This window comes from Bactrocera dorsalis, chromosome 3 (assembly GCF_023373825.1).
Source record: "Bactrocera dorsalis isolate Fly_Bdor chromosome 3, ASM2337382v1, whole genome shotgun sequence".
Taxonomy (NCBI): Eukaryota; Metazoa; Arthropoda; class Insecta; order Diptera; family Tephritidae; genus Bactrocera; species Bactrocera dorsalis.
Window position 1 is genome coordinate 78048979 of NC_064305.1, and position 15071 is coordinate 78064049.

Below are 15071 nucleotides of genomic sequence, written 5' to 3' on the forward strand. Positions count from 1 at the left end.
CATTCGAATGTCATCGTATATCTCGTACAGCTCATCGCTCTATCGAACGCGATACTCGCCGTTGCCAACGCGCAAAGGCCACAAATCTTCGGCAAAGTTTTCTCTCGTACACTTCTAGGCCTGCTCTCCAGATGATGTTATTGTTCTCGCCTCTGCATAATAACGAACTTGTTGAGTTTGGTCTTTGTTCGTCGAGAGAGAACTTTATTTCTCAATTGTCTACTCAGTCCGAAATAGCACCTGTTGGCAAAAGTTATTCTGCGTTGGATTTCGAGGCTGACGTTGTTGTTTGTGTTAATGCTGGATTCCAAGATAGACGAAATTATCTACGACTTCAAAGTTACAACTGTCAGCAATGACGTGAGAGACAAGTCGCGAGTGCAAAGACTGTTTGTTTGATGACAGAAGATATTTCGTCTTGTCCTCCCTTACAACTAAACCCATGAACATCGCTTCCCTAGACAGTCTGAAGAAAGTAAAATTAACGGCGCGGTTGTTGAAGCTAACCAACGAACGCCTGGAGCTGTACACTCTAATAGAAGATTGTACCTTGTCTCTTTAGCTCTAAAGTTCGTTTTATTTTCTCCAGAAAATGATCGATCAAAATAAATTGTATGGAATCGTTTATATTTGTGAAGGGAAGGAATAGCATTACACGTGACTTTGAACTTTCGGCACTGACTAGATTAATAAGTATTAATATGTATTATACCAAATAAAAAAAAAAGTTTAGCAACATTATAAAATTGCATAAAAATGCAAATTTAGCACCACATTACATATATTTATACATTTTATGCAATATTATTAATATTGATTTTATTATTAGCGTTCATAAGATGTTATTAGTTCCGTACAATTTTAGTTACAATGTCGACTTTCTAACGAACACTTTATTTTTACTGATATTCATTTTGTCCTTCTAATTTGAATTGTAACTTATACGTCATGGTGTACTGGACGTTGGTGATTGGTGCGATCATAATCACTTGGCTCTACAAACTAAATAAGGATTATGTGTTGCTGACACTATTTGCTAAACGAGTGCGAACAGTTGACGGCACGCCTTTGGAGAATTCAGTGGCGCTGCCCAAAGGACGCACAATATTTGGCAATGTCTTCGATTTTGTATTAGCCTCTGACAATTGTGAGTTTGTGTGTTTATTTAGACATTATTTCAAGAATTGCTGTCTCATTAAAGAGAAATTGGAGAAATTGAAAATTATAATAAAAATTTAATTTCTACGGTGGATAAAATACATTTTTTATTTCTGCACAGTGTTCGACTTCGCGCGCCAACTTACTGGCGAATTGAAACGTAGTTATGTACTATATGGATTATTCAGGCCTTTTTACCAGATAATTACCGCTGAGGATGCTCAACTAGTGATGAACGATCAGAGTCTGATTAAAAAGAGTATTGTTTATAATTTTTTGGAGCCGTTCCTAAATAGAGGACTAGTGACCTCATCAGGTACAGCATTTATTTGGGAATATGTTATTTGGGCTAAATACTATGATAATTTCACCAATGTCTTAGGCAAAAAATGGCACTCTCGTAGAAAAATGCTGACTCCTGCCTTTCACTTTAATATACTTGGACAATACGAAGAGATTTTTAAGTGAGTTTTCTAATATATTTGGTATATATTGGGTCTATAAGTATACACGTGCGGTTTATCAAGAAATTGCGTAAATTAATTATTTTTTTATTGCTCCAATACTCGGAAAAAGCGTTGGAAAGCTGCTGTTTTTCGGTAAAGGTATGCCATTATTATTATTATAATTTTTTTTTAAATGTATGTACATTAAGAAAATAACATAAAAGAAACCGATTTTTCGAAAATGCTAACTGTATATAACCCCTTAAATAAAAGGCAGAATTAAAAAAAAAACGCACGAATATCGTATAGACAGAGCAACTGTAAATTAATAAATTTAAATAACAATTCAATAAATACATCTATGCACATTCCTTTCAGAGATGGGAGTAAAAAATTTGTGGAGAGCTTGGAAGCCGGCGATTTAAGTTCTGTGACTTTGAACGAAATCATACCGAAATTTACACTGAACGCCATTTGTGGTAAGCTTTAAAAAACAACATACATTTTTTCAAATATTTTTTAGTGATGAATTTTAATACCAGAAATTACCCGAAAGATACTTATTCTGTAATTTAAAGAACATACTCCAAATTAACCTCCAATAATTTTTATAATAGTTATGCTTTTCAATAAGCATACCTCGAAAGGTCCTAGAACTTGTTGTGGATTCATATTTTTAGAGCTTTGTATATCGAAACGTAGCTTAAAGTTCATCTTAAAAGAATCATTTCTGATTTAGGATTTACTGAGTGAAATGTGTAAATTTTTTACAATGCCTTACCTCGTTTTACAGAGACCGCATTGGGTGTCAAATTGGATGAGCAAATGAATGCTGATCAATACCGCGCCAGCTTCAAAATGATCGAGGAAGTATTCTTGATGCGTTTCCGTAATCCATTTTTTATGTTTGATCCCATTTATAAAGTATTCTTAGCGCCTAAAATTGCAAAACACATTTCAATTGTGCAGAATTTCTCCAGTGAGATAATTGACAAGCGTCGGAAACTATTCGCGGAAGAGTCTAAGCATAATGAAAACATCGGCCCGGACAATCAAGGGTAAGCGGTTTGAAACAAAATTTCAGAAACTGATAATAAAATAAAAACCATTTTACATATGCTTGCATTAGCATCTATACGAAAAAACGCTACGCCATGTTGGACACACTGCTGCGTGCCGAAAGCGATGGACTCATTGATCATGTGGGTATATGTGAGGAAGTGGACACATTTATGTATGAAGGCTACGACACCACATCGATGGCGCTTTTGTTTTTACTTATGAACCTTTCACTATATCCAGAAATGCAAGAGCGTTGCTATCAAGAAATACTTGAACATGTTGAAGGTTCGTACCCCCCCCTTTGCTTGGTTGTGTCTTTGCAATATGACATTACGTTTACTTATCATTCGCTAACAGATGATTTGAGCCAACTAAATGTTCAGCAGCTGGCTAAACTGAAGTACCTATAGTGTTTCATTAAGGAGACTTTACGGCTCTATCCCTCAGTGCCATTTATAGCGCGTGAGGCTGTGAGTGAAACACGCCTTGCCAATAACCTAATATTACCAAAAGGTACACAAATTTCCATATATATTTACGATATACATCGAAGTGCTAAGTACTATGAAAATCCGAACCAATTCGATCCGGAACGTTTCACGCCTGAAGCGTCAGCCGGACGACATCCTTTCGCGTACGTGCCATTCAGCGCAGGACAAAGAAATTGCATCGGTATGTATTCGCTGTTGTTCTTACGAATATGTATAACTGTATATCTTTTGGTAGGACAAAAATTCGTTTTGCTGGAATTGAAGACGATTTTAGTAAACATCTTGAAGACTTTTAAAGTTTTGCCTCTGATGAAGAATCATGATATAAAGCTCGAAGCGGGCATAGTTATAAGGACACCAAATGCCATTCGAGTTAAGTTAGAAAAAAGAGTTTGAAGTTTTATAAAAAGTAGATATGTTATGTTCTGTTTAGTTAAAGGAGTTGTTTGAAAAGGCCAATCTTCACAAGCAATTTTGAAAAATTGCTACTTAATTCTCTAAATTATTTAGTATTGTTTTTAAAAACTTGTAAGTTTTTGACAGCTGTTCAGGTGTCTTTTAAGGAATCATTCTTCTGGAAATAAGCTCGCTTTTTATAATGCTTCAAGTACATATTAGATGCTGTACATACTCGTATATTGTACATAATATATATAATACAATATTAATATTATAACAAATAATTTGGTTTTATTGTTTATATTGAAGTGTTCTGAAAAATATCTTTAATACTAAATATTATTTAATTCTGTCTAAAATGAAACTCGCCTGAAACCAGCTGAAAGAAGGTATATAACGGATGATCCAAGAGAAGTACTTTTTCATTAGTAGTTTGACATCTCATGCATGATTCGTGTCAAAATGTCATGTTATGTTTACTCAGTTTTGTTTGCCATTTTATCATGGAAAGACTTGCGACTGAACAACATTTACAAATCGTTCAACTTTATTACGAAAATTCACGTTCTGTAAAGCTCAACTTATGATCAACATAATCGGTCTAGTGAGCGTACTAATCACAACACCATCACCCATACTGAAACCCAGCATTCATTAATGGATAATATTCGACCTAATAGACGACGTCCAGCACACAGTGAAGAAAATGTAGCAGCTGTAGCTGAGAGTGTACACGAAGACAGTGGGGAGTCGTAAATGATGTCAGTGAGACCGACTATTTGATACCTAAAATTGAAACGCTTATTGCGTCATTCAATGGATTTTTTGAGGGAATACTTTGGGGAGCAGATAGTTAAACGTCTTGGGCCGATCGATTTGACACCAAGATCGAGTGATATAACACCGTTAGACTTTTTCCTGAGGGGATAGGTAATGTGTAAAGTCTATGTATCATTCGCCGGTTACTAGTCGAAATGCTTGAACGATTCATAGAAAATTGTACTCAACGGGTGGACCATCTGAGACGTAGCCGCGACCAATATTTGAAAAAGTTAATCTTCAAAAAATAAATACCAATTACTGTTCCCCATTAAATTTAAAATTTCTGTGCTGTTTTCTTTAAAAAAGTATGGAACCTCGATATGGATCACCCTTTATATTACTTCGGCCTAGCAAGGGTTAAGTGAATGCATTCTGATAAAACATGCTACAAAATAGAGTTGAAGAGTAAAAATTATACTAACCGGTTTTCAAGCATATATACAAATATATGAATGGCAGTGTACATATGCAATAAAATAAGTAAGGAGGGGCTTAGTAACGGGTGTAACCGAACATTTCATGTTCTTGCCACTTGCCAGGATCAATGTCGGAGAAATAGTTACTATATGGGGTCTAAGGTAAATTTTCGTACCGTTATAAAAAATACACGCACTCTCAATTTTATGAAAATAACTACCGGATTGGCCGATATTTTTTATATATATAGATATGTAGTATAAAGCCAACTGGTTCGAAATATTTTTTAGGATGTATTGATCGATTCAATCCAGTTTTGATTATTAGGAAACACATTTCTCGACTTTCGATAACATATCTCACAGATATACCGATATTTTCAACAAAAAGTTAGTCATATGCATTGGAGACTACATATTCGGGTCCAAATTGTGAGCTTGAACAGTTATGGTCCAAGTTGGCAATTGATTGCATTGGTACTTGACTTGTGACTAGAAAGGGAAAAATCATATAGAATTTAAATTGTGCTGTATGAAAAGTAGGTGTCGTGGGAATTCCCATTTTCACACTGTAACGTGGGTATGCCTAAATAGCTTTATGTACCGATTTTGAAATTGGTCGGTTGGTCAGGAGATATGTTATTTCACCTAAATAGAGGCGATGGCACTAGCTCCTATAAAGCCCTCATCAACATCATTTTCACGCGGTCGGTAAAAGTTCTTATATGATTTATTGTTTCCGAATTTCTTAATTCTAGCTTTAGTGGTTTAGTAGATATGTAGATTAAACCTACTAGAGGGTGGGGTCATGCCTCTTTTATGTATTTTTAGTTCACAGGCTATCCTTGCTACTGCAAGCCACTGTGCCAAATTACAGTTTTATATTTTAATTTCTATAGCAACATGTGGCCAGAGTATAAAAAATTTTTACAATAGCAAATCGTGTTCTTTGTTATCGGAATTTAATAATGAGTTAAAACCTGTTGTCACACTCTTCTGCACCTAATAATAACAAACTGTTACTTAACTACTAACTTTAGAGCTTTCTTATCAACTAGCATACCCTTCTACTTGTTTTTGTAAACATATGTTCTATACACCGACAAATGTATGAATTGAATACAACCAAGTCAACCAAATTGACAGATCTGATAAGGATTCGATCTTTAGCGGAACAATATCGTTTAGATATTATGAAAATGACCACGCCCACTTAACTATATAAATTCATTGTTACCATTATTGTTGTTCAACTGTTCATCCGTCCGTCCGCCCGTCTTCCGTAGGTCTGTCTGTGCAAACAATAACTTGAGCAAAAATTTATGAAACTTTGTGTTCCTTAATGAGGTTATTGGTATTGCATAAGGGTGGTATCGAACCAAGCCATCAAAATACGTTGGTCTCGCCTCCTTATAAGCTATTGTAACCTTATAACTTTCTGAGAAGAATTCTTTCTAACTTTTCTTTAAACACTGTAAAAATGTGAAAATAGGCGAAATCGGACTTGTAAGTTGAGTGCCATTCTCATCAGGTCTTAGATCAGGTATCCTCTGGGTTGCTAAAGACATCCGTCCGTCCAAGAAATGCGATAGACCGGCCAAGGACTGAGGCGAGTAGGTCCCTGTGGCATTTACTCCACTCCATATAAAGGAGCGTAAATTCGTTGTGGGATTCGTGGTTGGAGAGAACGTCTAGCCACAATCTGTTTCAAACTGAATATCTTTAACATATAGCTGATATGCGCCAATGCCGGAAGAGAAGGGCGATGTGACCAAAGATGTTTTGCCCAAAATCGTGCTTAGATACTGGGCAAAGAAGGTATTGGCACAACGGTCGGTGAATGCAGCCTCCAAGATAAAACATCCCCAAATGGGTTGAGGCTGTTTGACTTTTCCGGGGTCCGAAATATGGTTATCTGTAGTACTAAATTCCAGCATAAGAAAATTCATTAAGCCACCTGGCTGTCTCCGGATCGAAAAGCCACCAACCAGATCGATCACTTAGTGATAGACGGAATACATGTCTCCAGTGTTTTAGATGTGCGTACGCTCCAAGGTCCCAGCATTGATTCAGATCACTATCTCGTTGCAATTAAGATCCACACCCGCCTCTGTGAAGGAAAAAAACGCACGTCAACAAACACAAGAAAAAAGCTGAACGATTTCCTACTCGACTTTCCCTCCTGCTCTCCGCGATCACTCATCAGCAACTCGATATAAGTGAACAGTGGGTCCAATAGAGACTTAGTAAACGCGAGAATATGAAGAGTTTGACAAGCTGGCCGACAGCCATTGTGGTCGAAAACTCTACGAAAAGATGCGTAGACTAATAAAAGGTTTCAAGACCGGAGCATATTCTTGAAATCTCCAAATGGCGCCAAAAAGCGAAAAGGAAGAACGACTAGCGCGCTGAGTTAAACTCGACTATAACAGTGTAAGCTGTGTTTACGCCAATAAAGAAGAAGAAGAAGAGTAAACTCGTATAACTTAACCCTTCCTGACGGGTTTAAAAATGTTGTGTTTTGTATTTAAGAGGGTACTTGTTATAAATGGAATGTTCCACAAAAGAATTTCACATAAAATTTCGATTTTGTAATAAGCTACAAATAGCATTGCATTTCATAAATGCGTATATTTTGCTTCTATTTTTGGTTATGTTCATTGTTTCGAACAATCACGATGACCAGACAATTTTTCTATCACCAAATTTTCATCACGTTCATTTTAAAAATAAAATATGTATTATCTCCGGCTTAGCTTTTTATAGATTCTAAGAGACTTTGAACTAATGGCATAAAATATATGTATTATTGCTTTCAATCAAATAAATCAACGTGTTAAACGACTTCACAAAATTGCAACTCATCGCGCAGTCAATGTAACCGCCCGGCTGAGCAGTGGGTGAAAACAAATGAAACAGAACGCGAACACATATATATACACATATACATGTATATATCTACTCTGCAATATTTTGAGTTGCACACATATACATACTTGTATTTATATATATGCTTACACGCTTATCCATATCAAAGTAAGAACAAATGTTCTGGTTGCTGATAAACAATGGCACGCTCTTGATTTCATTGTTAGCGCTTACTAGACTTGATTAATTCTATGCGATATTTCAGTAGCAATTTTGCCTTCCAAGCGAGCACATATTATTTTTTTGGCTTTTCCTTAACTAATTTTGTTTATTGTCTTCTTCTTTGGACATTGTAAAATTGCATTAATTGGAATTGTAACGCATACGCCATGGTGTTCTGGACGTTAGTGATCGGTGCGATCATAATCGCTTGGCTCTACAAACTAAATAAGGATTATGTGGTGCTGACATTATTTACTAAGCGAGTGACAACAGTTGATGGCACGCCCTTGGAGAATTCAGTGGCGCTGCCCAAAGGACTCACAATATTTGGCAATGCCTTCGATTTGGCTGTATCCGGCGATGACAGTGAGTTTATGTGTTTATTTAATGTTTCAGAAATTGCTGTGTCATTAAGGAATGACTACACAAGCTGACTGCATTGTTAATCCATTAGGACTACCAATAGTTACTAAGTACCTGAGTTTTCATTGAACTTGAATGAAGATGAGTCGGCACTTTCAATTTTCATCAGCAAAGTCGCGGACTTTAACACCTAAAAAATACTCTTAAGGGTATACATATATATATATATTTCTGTGGATTAATGCGATTACATGAAGTAATCATCTAGTTTTATTGTTCATATTTTAATATTACAATTTGTAGTAATTGTGGTTGTCTTCATCACTGTTCAGCAATTGGATCAAAGTTCATACAGTTGATGTACATATGTATATAAATATGTAACTTTTAATTGAATCATTACGTCATCATCGATTTTGATATTTTTATTTTACTCGTTGATGACTGCTATTAAAAATGGCATTGTTTTGTGTTCGAAAAAAAAACAAGTTTGAAAAACTTAATTATCTAACCTGTTGACAAAGCTTGAAATTAAAAACTGTTGCGTAAGCCTACATTCATGACGAAACCGTTAATGACCTACAACAAAATTGGTAACTTATTCAAGTTATTAAGATTACCATATTCTTGACGTAGCCCCACAGGAACTAGTCTAACCGCGTCAAATCTCACGACCAAGGCGGCCAATTCACTGGACCATTTCGTGAGATAACACGTTCACCAAACTTGGTTTTCAATAAATCGATTGTGACATTCGCTATGTGGCTTGTGACACCATTCTGTTGAAACCACATGTAGTTCATGTCCATATCATCCAAATCGGGCCAAAAATATTCGATTGGCATTAAGCGGTAGCGATTCCCATTCACAGTAACGTGCCAGTCTTGATCATCACAGACAGTACAGAAGTACGACCCAGTGACGCCGCTGGCTCATAAACCGCACCAAACCGTAATTTTTTCGAGATGCAATAGTGACTCATGGAGTACGTGTGGATTGCTGCCTGACCAATAATTTTGCTTATTGTTGAAGCCACTCATCGCTGAAGATGGTTTTTCGATGAAAATCCAGATCATTTTCAAGTTGTTGCTCAGCCCAATTCACGAACATATGACGATTCTGGTAGTCAAGCGCCTTCAGTTCCTGCGTCAATTTGATCTTGTACGAGTAAATTCGTCACATTGACATTTTTTTGCAATGGACCGCTTCCTATCTGCAATACCAATTCTCTTGGATGCCAAGGAATACCTGTAATAATCTCTCATCTTTTTTTTTACTCATGTTATCACAGACAGACGAACGGACAGATAGACATATAATCACCTGGATCTCATCATCCTGATCATTTTTACATACTTTGTACATATATAACTCAGTACATGTTTTGAATTTCCGTACAGTCTTCGATTTCTCGCGCAAACTAGCTGTCGAAATGAAACGCAGTTATCTACAATATGGACTATTCACACCTTTTTACCACATAATCACCGCTGAGGATGCTGAACTAGTGATGAACGATCAAAACAATCTAACCACTAAGGGTATTATTTATAATTTTTTGGAGCCATTCCTAAATAGAGGACTGCTGACGTCATCGGGTACAGTATTTATTTGAGAATATGTTATTTGGGCTAAATGCTATGATAATTTCACTAATATCTTAGGCAAAAAATGGCACTCTCGTAGAAAAATGCTGACTCCTGCCTTCCATTTTAATATACTTGGACAATTTGAAGAGATTTTTAAGTGAGTTGTTGTTAGTGTGAATATATTTAATCTAAATAAATATATATTTATATATATATGTCTATACATTTGTTTCAGAGAAGAGAGTAAAAAATTTGTGGAGAGCTTGGAAGCCGGCGATTTAAGTTCTGTAACTTTGAACGAAATCATACCAAAATTTACACTGAACGCCATTTGTGGTAAGCTTTAAAACAACATACATATCTTCAAATATTTTTCAGTGATGAATTTTAATACCAGAAATTACCCGACAAGTAGCTATTTTCATATAACATGTTAAGTTTATGCCTGGGAAAATGAAAGAATGCAATGGATACATACATACATATACAGTCTGGCAAGTAAGTGCGTGGTCGACTTTACTGACAGAAGGAAACTTTGTCCTTGATGCATTATCAACAGAGGTTCAGTTGTCGTTGATCTTTTGAAAGAGAATCACGTTAAACGCCATGAGTGCTTAGTACGCGTCGCGCTACGAAGCTGTGTTCCTTTGCATCCACCCGAAAGGTTCAAAAATGTTGCAATCAGCGGCTGCTAAATATATGAGAAAGTCGAAGGCATTTGTACAGAAGTGGATACAGCGATATAAAATGGCTAAAAATGTCGATGATTTACCAGAACGTGGTTCGATAGGAAAAGTGAACAAAAAAGATGAAAAAAGAATAACGAATCTGTTTTCGCGGAATCCTGCTTTAACACTGCGGCAAGGACAAGCAAAATTAATGACAAAAGATTTAGATATATCCTACGAAACTATCCGAACCCTTCTTCATACTCATAATCTGAAATGGCGCAACACAATGAAGAAGCCTCTGTTGACTGCAAAACTTCTGACAAAGCGACTCGCTTGGGTGCATGAGAATATTGATAGAGATTTTGAAAATGTCATTTTTACTGATGAATGTTCTATATGGGCACGTTCTGTCCTCACGCAAGCCTGGTCAACTTCCACCAAAAAGCTTGCTCTGCGAACCGTAAAGCATAAAATAAAGTGAATCTTTGGGGCTGCTTCTAAAAGCAGGGATTGAGCAACCTAAATGCCGAGAAAATGATAAAAATCTACAAAAAGGCCTTACTGCTATCTGCCAAACGATAGTTCATCAGCAAAAATGATGAAAAAAATGGATTCTGCAGAAGGACAACGATCCTAAACACCACAGCAAGCTCTGTACTCAGTGGAAAACTCAATATAGACACATTGGATTGGCCGTCGCAGTCGCCCGATGCAAACCCTATTAAAAATGTGTGGGCACATATTAAACAGAAGCTTCGTGGAAGACGCACGTACACTTTGAAGCAGATCCTTGCCACTAGAATACGCCGTCAATTAGTAGAAAGCATGCCTCGGAGATGCCAGGCAATTATCGACGCCGGTGGTGACTGCACACATGTGTACAATGTATATATAAATATGAAAGTTTCATAAAATATTTGTTTTTTTAATTATCCCGACCACGCTCTTACTTGACAGACTGTAAGATAATGACGATACTTTGAAGCTTTCTTTATTGGCGTAGACACGGCTCATGCGGTTATAACCAATATTTCAAGTAGTCCGCGTCAAATTTGATTAGATCCAGGTAGAAAATCTATAATTCAAAGAACGAACTGCACATTAACTTCCAAGAATTTTAATAATAGTTAGGCTTTGAAATAGGAATTTCTCGAAAAATTATAGAACTTATTGTAGATTCATATTTTTAGAGTTATATCTATCGAAACGTTACTTAAAGTTATCAGGCCTTACAAATAACAGTTCATCTTAAAAGGATAATTTCTGATTTAGACTTTACTGAGTAATACGTTTACATTTTTTTTCAATCCTTTACCTCGCTTTGCAGAGACCGCATTGGGTGTCAAATTGGATGAGCAAATGAATGCCGATCAATATCGCGCCAGTTTCAAAATGATCGAGGAAGTATTCTTGATGCGTTTCCGTAATCCATTTTATATCCTCAATTCCGTATACAAAGTATTTTTAGCGCCTAAAGTTGCGAAACACATTTCAATTGTGCATAATTTCTCCAGTGAGATTATTGACAAGCGACGTCAAGTATTCGCGGAAAAGCCAGAGCATAGTGAAGACAAGGCGGATGACAACCAAAGGTATGTGGGTTTGAAACAAAATTTCACAAATTGCTAATAAAATAACAACAATTTTATACTCGCATTAGCTTCTATACGAAGAAACGCTACGCCATGTTGGATACACTCTTGCGCGCCGAACGCGATGGACTCATTGATCATGTGGGCATATGCGAAGAAGTGGACACATTTATGTTTGAAGGATTCGACACCACATCGATGGCGCTCTTATTTTCACTTATGAACCTTTCACTATATCCAGAAATGCAAGAACGCTGTTATCAAGAAATACTTGAAAATGTTGAAGGTTCGTATCCCCCCTTTGCTTTGTTGTGTCTTTGCAATATGACATTATGTTTATTTCTTATTCGCCAACAGATGATTTGAGCCATTTGGACATTCAGCAGCTGGCCAAACTAAAGTACCTGGAGTGTTTCATTAAGGAGACCCTACGTCTGTACCCCTCAGTGCCGATTATAGGGCGTGAGGTTACGAATGAAACCCGCCTTGCCAATAACCTAATATTGCCGAAAGGTTCTCAAATAATCATACATATATCAGATATACATCGAAATGCTAAGTACTTTGAGAATCCTGATAAATTCGATCCGGAACGCTTCACGCCTGAAGCGTCAGCCGGCCGACATCCTTTCGCGTACGTGCCATTCAGCGCAGGACAAAGAAATTGTATCGGTATGTATTGCAGGCTGCACTTTTCTTCCAATATGTATAAAAAATCATAATTGTATATCTTTTGGTAGGACAAAAATTCGCTATGCTCGAGCTCAAGACGGTTTTGGTTAACATCATAAAGAAATTTAAAATTTTACCTCTGATGAAGGATCAAGATATAAAGCTCGAAGCCGGCATAGTTATAAGGACACCAAATATAATTAAAGTGAAGTTAGAAAAAAGAGTTTAAAGTTTTATAAAAGGTATTAACATTGTGTTTAATTAAAGGAGTTATTTGAAAAGATCAATCTTCACAATCAATTTTGAAAAATTGTTGCTTAGTTCTCTAAATTATTGAGTATTGTTTTTAAAAACTTGTAAGGTTTTGACAACTGTCCAGGTGTCTTTTAAGGAATCGTTCTTCTGGAAATAAGCTCGATTTTGATAACGCTTCTAGTACACATTAAATGTTGTTCGTACCTCGCGTAATATTCATATATTGTATATAATATATATAATACAATATTAATATTATAACAAATAATTTGTTTTTATTGTTTATTTTGAAGTATTCTAAAGAATAAGTATATCAAATTGCTCCCAAAAAATGAAAAAAGTTCCATATCTTTATTACTAAATATTATTTAATTCTGTCTAAAATGAAACTCACCTGAAACCAGCTGAAAGAAGGTATATAACGGGTGATCCAAGAGAGGTACTTTTTTCATTAGTAGTTTGACAGATCATGCATGAGACGCGTCAAAATGTCATGTTATTTTTACTCAGTTTTGTTTGCCATTTTATCATGGAAAGACTTACGACTGAACAATATTTACAAATCGTTCAACTTTAAGTATTTCGAAAATTCACGTTCTGTAAAGCTCAACTTATGATCAACATAATCGGTCTAGTGAGCGTACTATTCACAACAGCATCACCCATTATGAAACCCAGCATTCATTAATGGATAATATTCGACCTAATAGACGACGTCCAGCACACAGTGAAGAATATGTAGCAGCTGTAGCTGAGAGTATACACGAAGACAGTGGGGAGTCGTAAATGATGTCAGTGAGACCGACTATTTGATACCTAAAATTGAAACGCTTATTGCATAATTCAATGGATTTATTGAGAGAATACTTTGGTGAGCAGATAATTAAACGTTTTGGGCCGATCGATTTGCCACCAAGATCGTGTGATATAACACCGTTAGACTTTTTCCTGCGGGGATAGGTAATGTGTAAAGTCTAAGCGGATCACGCGTGTCATTGGCCAGCTACAGGCGAAATGGCCGAACGAATCATAGAAAATTGTACTCAACGGGTGGACCATCTGGGACGTAGCAGCGGCCAATATTTGAAAGAGATAATCTTCAAAAAATTAATGCCAAAGAATGTTTTTTCGAATGATAATAAACCCTCTCCATTAAATTTAAAATTTCTGTGTGTTTTCTTTATAAAATTATGGAATCTCGAAGTGGATCACCCTTTATATTACTTCGGCCTAGCAAGGGTTAAGTGAATGCATTCTGATAAAACAAACTACATAAATAGAGTTGAAGAGTAAATATTATACTAACCGGTATTCATACATATATACAAATTATGAATGGCAGTGTACATATGTAATAAAATAAGTAAGGAGGGGCTTAGTTCGGGTGTAACTGAATATTTCATGTTCTTGCAACTTGCCAGGATCAATGCCGGGGAAATAGTTTTACCCGCTTAAGGTTTGTAAGTTACTATATGGGGTCTAGGGCGAATTTTCACCCGATTTTATTCACTCTAACGTTATTTCAATTTTAACAAAATATCTACCACGCCGATTACGCCCATTTATTAGATTTCATTAAAATATCTGAATTATTTCAAGTTATCGCTTTCATGGACAGACAAACAAACTGATCAACAGTCACTCGGTATTCAAATTGTCTCACCATCCTTATCATGTATATACTATATATAACTCCTTATCTATGTTGATTAGTTTTAGGTAATACAAACAACCGTTAGGCGAAAAAAACTATTATACTCTGTGTCAACATCTTGCAATAGTAAGAAAAAATTTATAAAATAGCAAATCGTGCTTTTGTTTTCGGAATTTAATAATGAGTTAAAACCTGTTGTCACACTCTTCTGCAGTAAACAAACTTTAGAGCTCTCTTATCAACTAGCATACCCTACTACTTATTTATGTAAACATATATTTTAATCACTGACAAATGTATGAATTAAATACAACCAAGTCAACCAAATTGACAGGTCTGATAAGTATTCGATCTTTAGCGGAATAATATCGTTTAGATATTATGAAAATGA

The 15071-nt window shown here is 36.0% G+C and overlaps 2 protein-coding genes across 2 annotated transcripts; both read left to right on the top strand.

Annotated features, from left to right (window-relative positions):
* The first annotated feature begins 805 nt into the window (after positions 1-805).
* Positions 806-3977, top strand: LOC105229193 (cytochrome P450 4p1). The gene is given in 8 exon segments (XM_049453063.1): positions 806-1147; positions 1280-1474; positions 1541-1622; positions 1983-2083; positions 2398-2662; positions 2734-2951; positions 3024-3338; positions 3393-3977. Coding segments are annotated over 8 exon segments (1536 nt in total). The 5' UTR covers positions 806-948; the 3' UTR covers positions 3554-3977.
* Positions 3978-7916: 3939 nt separating this feature from the next.
* LOC125777726 (cytochrome P450 4p1-like) lies at positions 7917-13294 on the top strand. The gene is made up of 8 exons (XM_049453061.1): positions 7917-8250; positions 9648-9845; positions 9912-9993; positions 10072-10172; positions 11835-12099; positions 12168-12385; positions 12457-12771; positions 12840-13294. Exons 1-8 carry the CDS (start codon positions 8052-8054, stop codon positions 12998-13000), a joined length of 1539 nt encoding a protein of 512 aa, XP_049309018.1. The 5' UTR covers positions 7917-8051; the 3' UTR covers positions 13001-13294.
* The last annotated feature ends 1777 nt before the right edge of the window (positions 13295-15071 follow it).

Bases quoted from the DNA above. Each gene is read 5' to 3' on its own strand.
- LOC125777726 (XM_049453061.1), top strand. From the start codon at position 8,052: ATGGTGTTCTGGACGTTAGTGATCGGTGCGATCATAATCGCTTGGCTC. The intron at 9,994-10,071 runs GTGAGTTGTTGT...CATTTGTTTCAG, and splicing joins CAATTTGAAGAGATTTTTAA to AGAAGAGAGTAAAAAATTTG. The intron at 12,386-12,456 runs GTTCGTATCCCC...ATTCGCCAACAG, and splicing joins AATACTTGAAAATGTTGAAG to ATGATTTGAGCCATTTGGAC.